This window comes from Phyllostomus hastatus, unplaced genomic scaffold, assembly GCF_019186645.2.
Source record: "Phyllostomus hastatus isolate PE091 unplaced genomic scaffold, TTU_PhHast_1.1 phas_contig_148, whole genome shotgun sequence".
NCBI lineage: Eukaryota > Metazoa > Chordata > Mammalia > Chiroptera > Phyllostomidae > Phyllostomus > Phyllostomus hastatus.
The window spans coordinates 23619622-23631552 of NW_025333607.1; the positions used below are offsets into that span (position 1 = coordinate 23619622).

Sequence of the window (11931 nt, forward strand, 5' to 3'; positions counted from 1 at the left end):
CCCGCTTTTCCAACGTGTGGGGGGCGGGCACCGGGGACAGAGCTCGGGCCAGGCCAGGAGTCGAGTCAGGGCACGGAGGAGCTTGGGGCCCCTCACTCCCGGGCTGCAGGGGGAGTTTCTCCACTCCTGGGCGCGCCCAGGAGCACCCACTGCCCGGAGACCTGAAGCCCCCGTCCTCCCGCCCACAGACGCCCTGGGCCTGTGGGCCTGCCATCCTGGCCGGACTGGGCAGCTGAGGGGCCCCAGAGAGTCGCTGCCGGCACCCACCTGCACCGGCCTCCAGAGTCCAAACTCCTGCCAGTGGCTCTGGCTGACTGGGTCGCCCTTCCACAGCTCAAGACGCAGGGGCGTCCAGCTCATAGTCACCGGGGGCCACACAGCGCCGCGGCTGCCTTCCAAGGGCCGAATGTGGCTTTAGGACTGTGCACGTGTAACTTGCTCCCTAACTAGGGGCAAGGAGCTGCCGCCGGGTCGAAACACGGTGCCGGGCGGATGAACCCCGGGGGAGGGCCTCGTAGTGGCCGCCTGTGGCGTGGAGGGAACCTGGGCTCCTGGCCTCAGCTGGGTTTCGGGCGGGGGAGGGGGTGGGTGTCCAGGCCTTGGCCTTCTGCTTCCCTCTCCCGGACTGGCCCTCAGCCCTGAGAACCGGCTGCCTGACCCACCCTGCCCCTGACCTCGGGCCTGCAGCCCGCGCCCCGGGGCCCTGGAGAAAGCCCGCCCAGCACCCAGCGTCCAGCGTCCGGGGTGGAGCTCCGCGGCTCTGGGAGCACCACGCACCCAGGGGGGAGGGAGGGAGCGGCAGGCCCAACAGGTGCCTTCTGCTGCGGCGGCTCCTCGGGGCCACGGGCCCCCACACCCAGCTCTCTCCTGCTGCCCTCCACACACCTGCCGCAGCCCTCGAGGCTGCCCCCTAGAGGTGGGCCCCGCGCACAACATCCAGCTGGCGCCCGCAGACCCAGGGTCGGTGGAGCCCGCAGAGGCGCCTGCCGTCTCCCCACCCTCCCACGAGGACAGGGGCCGACCCTGGGCCCTGGAAGCCCCCAGGTGGACGCAGGTGGGAGGGAGGGAGCTGGGCGGGGCCTAGGACGAGGTGGGCGGGACGCGGCGAGGGAAGGCGGACGGGAAGCCCTGAGAAAGCACCAAGACGCCCCCATGCCCATCGGGGAGGGAGGGAGGGAACGGAGCGGAGCCGGCGCCCGCAACGCCCGTCTCTGCGGGCACCCACCGCTCTTCCACCTCATCAGCCCCCACCGGTCTCACCGCTAGCAACACGCCCGTAAACACGCACACGTGTGCACACACGGGGCCACGGGTGAGCAGGGCCCCCCCCACCCGTGCCCTCGGAGACGCGGTGGAGACGAGCACCCTCTCGTGCCCTCAGCAAAGCGGAAAGCGCCGTCGGGGCTGCCTCCTCCCCGCCCCGCGCTGCCGCACGGGCGCGGGCCCCACAGGTGGTGCAGGTTTGGGGGGGAGGGAGGGCCTGCTGGCCGCTGCCCCCGCCCCACCGCAGGCTTGGAAGGGGTCCAGTGCGAACTTGAGGAACACATATATGGCTTTTTATCAGTGCTGGGGACGGAGGTGAAGAGGGAGCGGGGTCTGGAGCGCGGGGTGGAAGCCCAGCGCCCCCGCCGCCGTCTGAAAGGGGGCCAGCCTGCCTGGGGGTCCGCAGAGACGCGCCCTGAGGAACTGGCCACGCCCCCTGCCGCGCCCGGCCGCCTCCCCCGTCCGGGAAACCTCTGCCGAGTGCCCACTGCCTCCCCTCTCACCTGGGCCTCGGGGGACTAAGAACAGCGTGACCCTCCCGGCAAAGCCCGGGCTCCGCGCCGCTGACGTGTCTGCACACAGGTTACTCCACTCAGAGTGAACAGAAAACGAGCCAAAGCGTGAGGGGAGGGGCCCCGCGGGCCGCAGGGCGCCCGTCCTGCGAAGGGCGGAGCGTCGGCCCCGCTGGAGCACAGGCGTGGGGGGGGGGGTGGCTGGGCATTCGGGGAGACCGGCCTCCCGGTTGCTGGGAGTCGGACGTGAGCCGCCGACAAGGGTGAGGTCCCAGGGTGGACAGCCCCTCTTGGAGTCTGACCCATCCCGCGACCGTCCACTCGTCCACGCCCACGGGCGTCCCAGGGGCAGCCAGGGCTGGGAGCAGGGCGTCTGTGGCGTCAGGGGTGGCCCTTGCTCAGGACAAACCCAGTGTCCACCTCCTGCCTCCCAGGCAGCTGCCCACGAGGTGGGAGGCCCAGTGGGCGGCCGCGCCGGCTGCAGCCGACCTCCCGTGTGGGCCAGGGACCCCTCTCCTGTCGGGGGGCCCCACCCCGAAGAGCCTCTGTCCCCGCAGAGATTCACTGTTCTTGGCTCATTCCAGGGACACGGAGAGATGCTCACACTCGCACTCGCACTCGCACACGCACACGCACGGGGACGGCGGGCTGCTGGGCCGCCTTCCCTGACGGAAGCGGGAGTGGGGCCGCCCTCTGGTCCCGGACACCCCACCGTGGCCGAGCCGGGGCTGCGCCACCAGAGGGCCTCACTCCCAGCGCGTGGGCGGGGCTGCGGCGGGGAGGGGGCCGCGGCGGGCATGCAGCGGGGCGGCTCCTCCCCCCTCGAGGGCCCCAGAGGGGAGCCGGCCGCTGCAGGGATGGACGGGGGCGGAGGCGAGGACGCGGCCGCGGACAAGGGCGGGGGAGCCTCTAGGGTGTGTGACTGAGGTATCGGCAGCTCTGGGTCCGGTTGGTGTCCAGCCGGCGGTGCGGGTGCGGCCCCGCCGCCGCCTACTTGTTCTTGCCCAGCAGGGCGTCCACCTCCTCCTCGGGCTTCAGCGAGTGCCACTGGGCGATGGGCCTCCGGGGGTTGGCCAGCATGTCGGACCAGTGCCGCAGCTCCGTGCCCGTGGCGTTGCTGCCCACGAAGATCTTGCCGATGGCCTCGTTCTTGCCCAGCTTGTCGTAGTCCAGCACCGTGATCACCACCTGCACTTTCTGCGGGGGCAGAGGTGGGCGCTGGCCGGCGGGGAAGGCGAGGGCCCCGGCCCGGGGCTCCCTGCCTCCGCCCCCGGGGACCTCGGGCCTCGCGCCAGGCCCCGAGCTGGGGCGTGAGGGGGAGGGTGGTGAGGAGCAGCGGGCACAGGACGCCCGCCCAACTGAGGTGGCCCACGGGGAGTGTGAGGCCGGGAGGGGAGCACGGGGGGGGCTGGGGCAGGGGACACGCCCCCTCAGTCCTGAGGAGGGTGTGGTGTGCTCCCTGCCCTGGAAGGGCCCTGGGCCAGGGGCCCGGCTCCCTCGGCTGCAGCCCAGACCATGGGCCACCCGCCCGCCCACCCGCCCGCCCAGGCACCTGGATCTGCTCGAAGGGGATCTCGAAGCTGAAGGACTCGTTGAAGTACGGGTTCAGCGTCTTCTTCTTCACCGTCGTCTTCTTCTTCTTGAGCCTCTTCCCGTTCTGCATCAGGTGGATCTTCACGTAGGGGTCTGCGCGGGGACAGCCCCCGGCCTCATCAGCCCCTCGCACCAGCCAAGGCGCCGGGGGCCGTGGCCACACCCGACGGGAACACACAGAGTGGGCCCCGGTCAGGGACTGCCCCGGGGGACCTCCTGTGCCCGCTCCCGGGCCGCCCGGAGCTCGGCCCCGGGGCCGCGGGGCCAGGCTGCTCAGGGACGCCCCTGACCCTGGCGGGGAGCCAGGCTGCTAGGGGCGCCCGTCCCGCCCCCCTGACCTGGCAGATGAGGAGCCGAGGCCCCCAGGAAGGACCTCACCGGCCCAAGGCCACACACTGGGTCAGCGACAGGGCCCGGCTGGCGGCCAGACCCGGCCTTGGGGCCCAGGCCCCTGCCCCTGCCGCTTCTCAGGAAGCTGGGGCGGCGGCGGCAGCCACGTCCCGCCCGCCCGCACCGCCTGCGCCGGGGGCCGGGCCCCCCAGAGCACCCCGGCCGCTGCCCCAGCGCCTGCCCCCCGGGGTGGAGCCACGGAGCCCACGCTGGACACGCGTGCCGGCTGTGGTGACACGGCCTCCTGCCCACCGCCAACGCTCCCCACCCTCAGGAGGAGCATCCAGCCCCTCATCTGGGGTGAAACTTCTCGGACCCAGGGCCCAGCGGGGGCGCGGGGAAGGCCGCCAGAGCCAGGCAGGGTTGGGGGGCCTCAAAGGAGGGGAGGCCGGGAAGCCACACCCCCCTTGGCTCCGACTCCGGGCCGCGCAGGGACTCCTGGGTCCAGCCGGATGCGTCCGGGCTCAGGCCGCGTTCCTGCGGGGCTGGCTCGCTGGTGCCCCCCAGTGGCGGCCAGGAGCCCTGCACACACCTGAAAGTCCGCCCACGTCCATCTTCTTCAGGTTCTTGGCCTCCAGGATGCAGACGGTGAGCTTCCCGGCCGTGGGCACGTAGCGCAGGGAGGTGCAGATGTCGCCCAGCTTCTCGGGCTGTGGGAGGGGAAAGACGGGGCCGGGGGGGCCCAGTCATCCCGGCCGCCACACTGCCGCCAGGCAGTCCCGGCCGGCCCCCTGCCCCGGGGCCCCCCATGTCTGCGGGGACTGCGCGGCCGGCCCAGCGTCGAGCCCGGCCTCCCGCGGCCCCGAGGGCGCGCTCACCTCCTCCTTCTCCCCGCCCTGCAGGTCCCTCCACTCCTCGATGGGCTGGCCCAGGTCCACGGTGTTCATGGGCACCTTCACCTCCCCGATGATGTCGTGCTTGGAGAAGCGGTCAAAGTCATAGATGGCCATCACCAGCGTCTTGCCCCCCAGCTCCTGGTACGGCACCTGCGGGCACAGGCGGGGTCAGGGGGCCGGGCAGCGCGGGCACCTGCCTTGGGCAGGGCCGCCGAGGGCAGGCGTGCTCCCTGCGGCCCCCGGACTCCTGCTGAGCCGTGGAGACAGAGAGAGGAGCCGGGCTCTCGGGGCCACCAGCGCAGGGGGCCCTGCTCAAGGCCACAGCCCAGCCGGCCGCCCTGCAGACCCAGCTGGCCCCGGCCGAGGAGCGGCTCGGGGGGAGGGCCGGAGGCAGGTGGGGCCAGGGCCAGGGCCCGGCCGTGTGCCCTCCAGCCCCATCACCTTGAAGGTGAAGGTTTCGTTGAAGGCCGGGTTCAGCGTCTTCCGATGCACTTTGGTCTCATACTTCTTCTTCTTGTCTGGGAGAAGGAAGACCTTGACGTAGGGGTCGGAGGTGCCGCCCATGTCCAGGGCGGGCAGCTCGGCAGCCTGCAGGACGCCGACGGTGAGCTGCGGAGACAGGGGGGCTGGCCTGAGTCTCACTTGGGGCCTCCGCCCCGGGAACTCGGGACGACGCAGGGGTCACCGAAGTTGAAGGGCACCGACTGGCCCGGGGCCGGGCAGGTCAGCAGAGACCAGCGGGGCCAGGGGCCCGGTCCCAGAGTGGGGCGCGCCCCGTGCTGGTTCCCAGCCTGCCCCCTCCCCCACCCGGCCCGGGCGGCCCCCACCGGGCCCCCGTGGCCCCCGCACCTGGTTGGCCTGGAAGTCGTAGTCCAGGGAGAACTGCAGCTTGCCCAGGTTCTCCGGCTCCTTCTCCTCCTCGCCCTCCCCCTCCCCCTCCGTCAGGCCGGTCTCCGCGTCGTCATCGTCCTGTGGGGGCTGCGGACGGACGGGCAGCGTCAGCAGAGACCAGAGCAGGCCGGCTTGGCAAGGGGGCGATGGGAGTGAGCCCCCCCCCCCCCCGCTCAGGGCCAGAGGGGCTGGGGAGGGGCAGGGACGGGGAGGACAGTCCCCCAGAGCCCTGCCCTGTGCCCCTCTCCCTGCAGGGCCAGCATGTCCCTCGTCAGCCCCCCCCCCACATTCCCCCCACCCCCAGGCCAGACGTACCGGGTGTGCGGTCCGGCGTCCGGGCGCAGGGTGAGTGCAGAGAGGGCGGGGAAGGAAGGATGCGGTTAGCAGACAAGCCTGCAGCTCAGACCCCAAGCTGGGCTTTGCCTGGGGCACTCCTAAGCCCCCCCCGTGCCCCCTCATGCATGCGCCCACATGTATGTACACGCGTGGGCACACATACACAAACACGCAGCGGCGTTGTGCTCTCGGGCTGAGATCTGAGTCAGGCCCTTCCCCCACCGTCTTCCCCCACCGTCTTCCCCCACCCGGTGGGCCCCTCAGGTGGGCCTCTGCCAGCCTCAGGGGAGAACCTCGGGTGAGCGGGGGCTGCGCCCGGGCGACCAGCCCCACGGGACGGGGGATCGTGTGACGGTGACGCTGGGCCTTGTCACGTGCCCGCCCCGCCCCCAGTGACGGGCTCGTCCTGGGTCCCCTGGCGGGAGCCCTAGCCCAAGCCCCGGGGGCTCCCGGACGCAGGGGTCTCTGTCCGCTTCCCCCAACAGCCGCTCCTGGGGCCTGTGCCTCATCCCCTCCGAGGACCGTCCCATCCCCTCCCACGGACGCCGACTCGGGGCAGACCAAGGAACTGTGGCCCGGCCCCCGGGGGCAGGGGGCGGCCCACCCCGCCCCGCCCCGCCCTACCTGCCCTCCCCGCCCCACCCTACCTGCCCTCCCTGCCCTACCTGCCCGCCCTTCATGTCCTTCATGCTCATGGCGTTCTTGGCGCCCTTGCCCTTCTCCTTCTTGTTCTTCTTCCTGCGGCAGCAGCACTTCTTGCAGATGCAGAAGCAGCAGGTGAGCAGCAGCAGGCCGGCCACCACGGCGATGGCGATCAGCGCCCAGGGCGGCACTGCCGCATGGGAGAGCCGGGGTCAGCGGGGTGCGGCCCGGGGTCCAGAGGGCACCCCCAGCCCCGCCCCACGCTGGTGACCACAGGCCCACTGCCCTGGGGGCACGCCGCTCTCTGGTGGACCGCGGGGCGGGGGGGGGCCGGTACCCTGGACTGGCAGGGGCAGGAGCCAGGCTGGCCCCGTCGCAGAGGGAGGGGCACGGAGGGGAGGGAAGAGCCAAGACCCCTGGACCGCAGGCCCTGGCTGCTGCCACTGGTCATGAACCGCCGTCTCAGCCGGGGGCGGGGGGGGGGGTGCGCCCCTGGGGCTACCCCCAGGTGTGGCCAGGAATTCCGAGGGCGAGGGTCCCGTCAGGTAAAAACGCCCGTCGCTCTGTCCGCCCGGGGCTAACGTGAGCACCGCGGTGTGGCCACCAGCGAGACGCAAACACACCTCGCACGACGCCCAGGCCGGGGCCTGCACTCCCCTCCCCGGCACACAGGGCCGCCCCTGAGTGGGGCTGGGGGACTTGAACTGCGACTTCTCCTCCACCATCTTTCCTCCTCTTTGGTTTCCTTTGCTGATGTTTTTCTAAATTGTGTGGGGACTTCGTTCCCGGGAGGCTGGGCCCCCAACCCCTGCTCCCTTCGGCGAGCTCAGCCACGTGCCCAGGTCCTGGGGGGCCCGATAACCCCCCCGAACCCCGAAGCTAGGAGCGCCCCGGCTGGTCCTGCCCCCCGAGCCTCGGGGACACTCACGGGGGATCTTGTTCATCTCGTTGAAGAACTTCTCCTTGAGCTTCGCGAACATGTCTTCCTTGCTCTCGCCGGCTCCCCCGCTCTCGGTGGAGTTGTCCGCAGGCCCGACGGGCATCGTGGCCGTGGTGGTGGCCGGAGCCACCATGGCCTCCTGGTTCCTCTTGAAGATGTTCCTCATGGCGGCGGCGGGGATGGCTGCGGCGAGAGGGAAGGGCCGGGTGACGTCCCAGGGGTCCCTCCGGGCTGCTCCCGGCCTGGGAGGCAGAGCGGGGCTGAGGAGCAGGGGCAGCAGGGGCTCATCCGCAAACTCTCAGCCTCGATACGACCCTTCCCGGTCACCCCCGGCCTTGCCCCTTCCCCCACCGCTGACTCGCCCCGACACACGGCCTGTTTGACTCGCTGTCCCCCCTCCTCTGGGGTCCGAGGGTGCGCGGTGCCCGCCTGTGAGGGGTGGGCGGTCGGAGGCCCAGGCCGTCCGTGGCCCCGCCCACCATGTCTGCGCCCTGGGGAGGCTGTGAAAACCCAAGCGTCACAGTCCCCTCTGGATGAGCCTGTGGGCATTTCCCGCCCATTTGACCCCCCGGAAGCTGAGGAAATGCATCCGAGACGCTGACGGCCTCACGGCCTCACGCCAGCTCCCCGGGCCCCTGCGGGAGAGGCCGGGGGGGGGCGGTGGCCGGGGGCGGGGGCGGCGGGGGGGGCGTGTGGACGCGTCCTGGCGTCCGGCACTGGCTCCTCCGCACAAGCTGCCCACACCCGCCCGGCGCAGGGCGCGGCGTCTGACTCGGGGCTGGGGGCCGCAGCCCTGGGCTGGGGGTCGTGGAGGACTCGACCCCGGTCACGTCCCGAGAGGGCTGGGGACGCCTTGGGGCTGGACTCTGGGGCTGAGCAGGGGCTGGGGGACCCTGCCGGTGGGTCACTGCTCCTCCCCACGAGAACCATGCAGGACTGCGGCCGGCCGGCGGGGGTGGGAGGGAGCAGCTTGCTCCCGCCCCTGCCCCTGCCCCTGCCCCCGCCCCCCAGCCCTGGCAGGCCCCGGGGAGAGACCCACTCGCTCTGACAAGCTGCCCCTCACCGCCAGCCCCCGGACGGGCCCTGGTCTCCGGGAAGTGGAGTGGGCCAGGCAGGCCTGCGGGGACGACTGAGTTCCCTGAAGGAGCCGACCTCCTCCTGGGACCGGGGGCAGGGGCAGGAATCGGGGGGCCGGAGGTCAGCCTCGTCCCCGAGGAGCCACAGGCTGGAGGACGGGGGAGATGTGGGGAAACTCCAAACCGGAAAATCCCAGCGTGGACTTCTCCTCGGGTCCCGCCCAGGAGGCAGCACCCCTGCCCGGGGGGCCCTAGGGCCCCTTGACTGCAGGCGCAGCCGGGCGGGCGGGCGGGGGAGCCGCTGGCCTCCGGCCAGAGGGCCGGCTCTCCGTGGGTCGGCCCTGGCGGCCGCGAGGACTGGGGCGTGTGGCTCCTCCACCCTCGGACCCTCGGGGTGGGAATGAGGCTGGGACCTGCCTCTGGGGCTGTGGTCCCCGGGAGGACTGCAGGTCAAGTGGGACGTTAGGCACGTGTCCCATCCCAGGGGTCGGGCCGGGCCACGGGGCGCTCCGGGGAGGGGGTCCTGCTGCTGGGGCGCGCTTGCAGCACCCGTCCCCTCGATGACGAGACCGAGGCCCCGAGAACATCACCCACAGGGCCCGCCCGGCCGGCAGGCAGAAGGAGGGGACAGGGGCGGCCCCTGTCCTGGAGGGTCTCCAGCCCACCCGGGTCGGTCACTCCTCTGAGCCCATCATCCCCCTCTGATCAGGGTGGCGCTCGGGCCGTGGGACAGAACAGCCTTTGCTCGAATGGTCCCCTCGCTGCCTGCCAGCTAGGGGACCCTGGGAGGCCCCGCCCCACCCTGTCCTGAGCTCGTTTCCTGCCCCATGAAATCGACACTCAACGGCCCTGCCCTGTGGGGCGACCGTGCGTCCCCTGGGCGACAGGCTCCCACAGCGCCTGCAGGTTCTGGGAGCAGCGGAGGCCGCGGCGCAGCCTGCAGGGCAGGAGACTCCGCCTGGCTGTGTGGGTGGGGCGGTGGGTGGGGCGCCGCCGCTCAGACTCCGAGCCAGGTTCAGGACCAGCGCCCACACAGGACGCGGGCCAGGCCCGGGGCCCCCGTGGCTCCACTGGGGCATCACTCTGGCTGTGGGGTGTCCAGGCCCTGTCAGCCCCCTGATGGATTTGGGAGCCACGGGACCAGGTGTAGCCTCGGGTGGCAGGCCTGACCTCCAGGAAAGAAGGTCACCGCGGCCCCTTCAGGGGCAGGTGGTGAGATAGCTCTTTCTGTCCCCCGAGGGGCAGCGGGTGGGACGGACCCCCGGCCCCTGCGTCCCACCCGGAGGGGCTCGCCAGAGCCGCGGCCCCACGGCAGGAAGTCCTGCCTCTGACCTCACCCAGGCCTCCCTGCCGCAGGGCTCCGGACCCTCCAGGTGAGCGAGGGGGGGTGGGCCGTGGCACCACCGTGCAGCCGGACACGCAGCCGGACGGAAGCCAGAGAAGAGCCGGCAGCTGCTGGGGCCGGAACTTCACTCCCACGGGGGAGGAGCTGTGGGCTGCGGCCCCCGAGCCCGGCCCCCACGCCCCGACCCCGCCCAGCCTCAGGACCAGGACACAGGAGTGCAGAAGACCAGCAGGGAGACAGCCGCACGGAGGCAGGCAGCACCGCTCTGGCCACGCTGACCCGCCCAGGGCCCGGCCGAGAAGGGAGCCAGCGGCCGCCCCCCACCCCCGGCTTCTCCCGAGCCCACCCAGGTCCCATGGGCTTCCTCCAGGGAGCTGGGGGCCGGGCCAGGCCGCTCTGAACCACGAGGGGGCTCACTCACGAGGGGGCAGGCCGGCGAGCAAGTGCGAGGGTGTGTGGCGACGGCCGGACACAAGGGGGCAGCGGACCCGAAGGTCCCTCAGTGTCCAGCACTCCGACCACTCAGCGCAGCAGCCGCCCTCGCCCCAAGTCTGACCACCGCCTGTCCCGTCACGGGGCAGGTGCGGCCTGTCTTCCGCTCCACGCCGCTTGTGCACCGACGGCAGAGGTGGCCCCGGTCTCCTTCCCCCCAGAGACCTCTGCCGTCGGCCGGAGGACGGAGTCCGGCCAGGAAAGGAAGCAGGCTGAGGTGCGGGGGGGCCATCGTGGTCCTGCCCCCTCGCCCAGGCCCACGGGGTTTCCCTCTGTGCCCCTGGCGTCCGGGGACACCAGTGGCGTGAGGAAGGCTCTGGCCAGGGAACTGGGAGCCACCGTGCGCTAGTCCTTTTGTTCGGGGCCTCAGTGGTCCAATCTGAGGAATGGGAATGCTGGGCTCGCTGGCCTCAGCCCTGGGCCCAGGAGGTGCCTGCTGGTCAGTGGCCTTTCCGTCCGGGGCCCCGTCCCTTGGGGGACACTGCTCAGCACACAAGGGGGAGGGTGGGCGGGCCCCTGAGCTCGGGCACCCGAGGGCAGGTGCAGCCCTTCTCCGGGCCGACGTGCTGTGTGGGTCTGGGCCAGGTGCACCCCTTCCTGAGCCTCAGTTTCCCCATATTGAGTGCCGGAGCACTGAGGCCCCTTCCCGTGCCTCCTGCTGTGGCCCCACCCACGCAGCCCAGCCCTCGTCCCCGAGACCTTCTCCAGCCCCTCCCTGCGGCCGCGTTGTCCCCCACCCGGCCTTGTCTGCAGCAGACGCCCTCGGCGCAGCCCCCGGTGCCCGGGCTCCCCCACCCACAGCCCCCGGGACAAGGACCGGCGCGTGCAAACGCCCGCAGCCCGCAGCAGCCCAGGGACAGCGGGACGAGTGCGGGACACGAGCGCGTTCCCGGAGGCCTGTGCACAGTGGCGACCGCAGGACTGTGGGCCCTGTCCCCACCCATCCCCGACGCTGCGCTGCCCTGGAGGGCAGGTCACATTGCTCCCATTTCATGACGAGGTGACTGGGGCTCAGAGAGGTTTAGTAACTTGTCTGGAGTCACGCAGCTAATAAATACGGAGAGAGCCTGGGTCGGTCCGCCTGCAAACCCTTCACTCTTAACCGTGGGCACTGTCACTGAGAACCAGCCCTCGCCTCTCCCAGGCTGTCACAGGACTGTGCCTGACAAACGTCCCCCCCATCACCGCTCCCCCCCGCGCCCCGCATGCAGCGACAGAACCAACAGGGTCACGACGGATTCATCTCAACCAACCTTTTACTTTGCCAGCGAGGACACTGAGGCCCAGGCGCCGCGGCCTGTCCATGGTCACACCGCCTCCCGTCTGCCCCCTACCCAGGGAGCCCTGCCCAGGCTGGCAGCCGGGGGCCTCCGCCTGGGTGCAGGGGTCCGGCCTTGGCCCCCCGGCCCCGGTCAGCTCCTTCCCGGAAGGTGCAGGGACCAAGCAAAAGGCTCTCACTGTCCGAATCCCAGGAGAGACCAGGGAGGCAGAGAGGGGGAGAGAGAAGTGAGCAAAGAGAAGCTGTTTCTTCCTCGTGAGGTTGCTGCTGCAGATGGGACAGATGGACAGATGGACAGAGACAGACAGATGGACAGAGACGGGGAGAAGCGGGGCT

The 11931-nt window shown here is 71.8% G+C and overlaps 1 protein-coding gene across 4 annotated transcripts in view; it reads right to left on the reverse strand.

Annotated features, from left to right (window-relative positions):
* Positions 1 to 2753: 2753 nt before the first annotated feature.
* SYT2 (synaptotagmin 2) overlaps positions 2754 to 11931 on the reverse strand; it is a 38954-nt gene continuing 29776 nt past the window's right edge. For 3 of the 4 annotated variants that reach the window (XM_045861245.1, XM_045861260.1, XM_045861254.1), the window contains exons 2-9: positions 7392 to 7586; positions 6487 to 6653; positions 5444 to 5563; positions 5036 to 5203; positions 4577 to 4744; positions 4291 to 4408; positions 3328 to 3461; positions 2754 to 2972 (exon numbers count right to left, since the gene is read on the reverse strand). In XM_045861245.1, coding sequence (XP_045717201.1) covers positions 2766 to 2972; positions 3328 to 3461; positions 4291 to 4408; positions 4577 to 4744; positions 5036 to 5203; positions 5444 to 5563; positions 6487 to 6653; positions 7392 to 7569 — 1260 coding nt within the window. In that variant the 5' untranslated portion in view covers positions 7570 to 7586 and the 3' untranslated portion in view covers positions 2754 to 2765. Of the gene's footprint in view, positions 2973 to 3327; positions 3462 to 4290; positions 4409 to 4576; positions 4745 to 5035; positions 5204 to 5443; positions 5564 to 6486; positions 6654 to 7391; positions 7587 to 11569; positions 11665 to 11931 lie in introns of those variants that run through there. The other variant, XM_045861237.1, reaches the window with a different exon arrangement.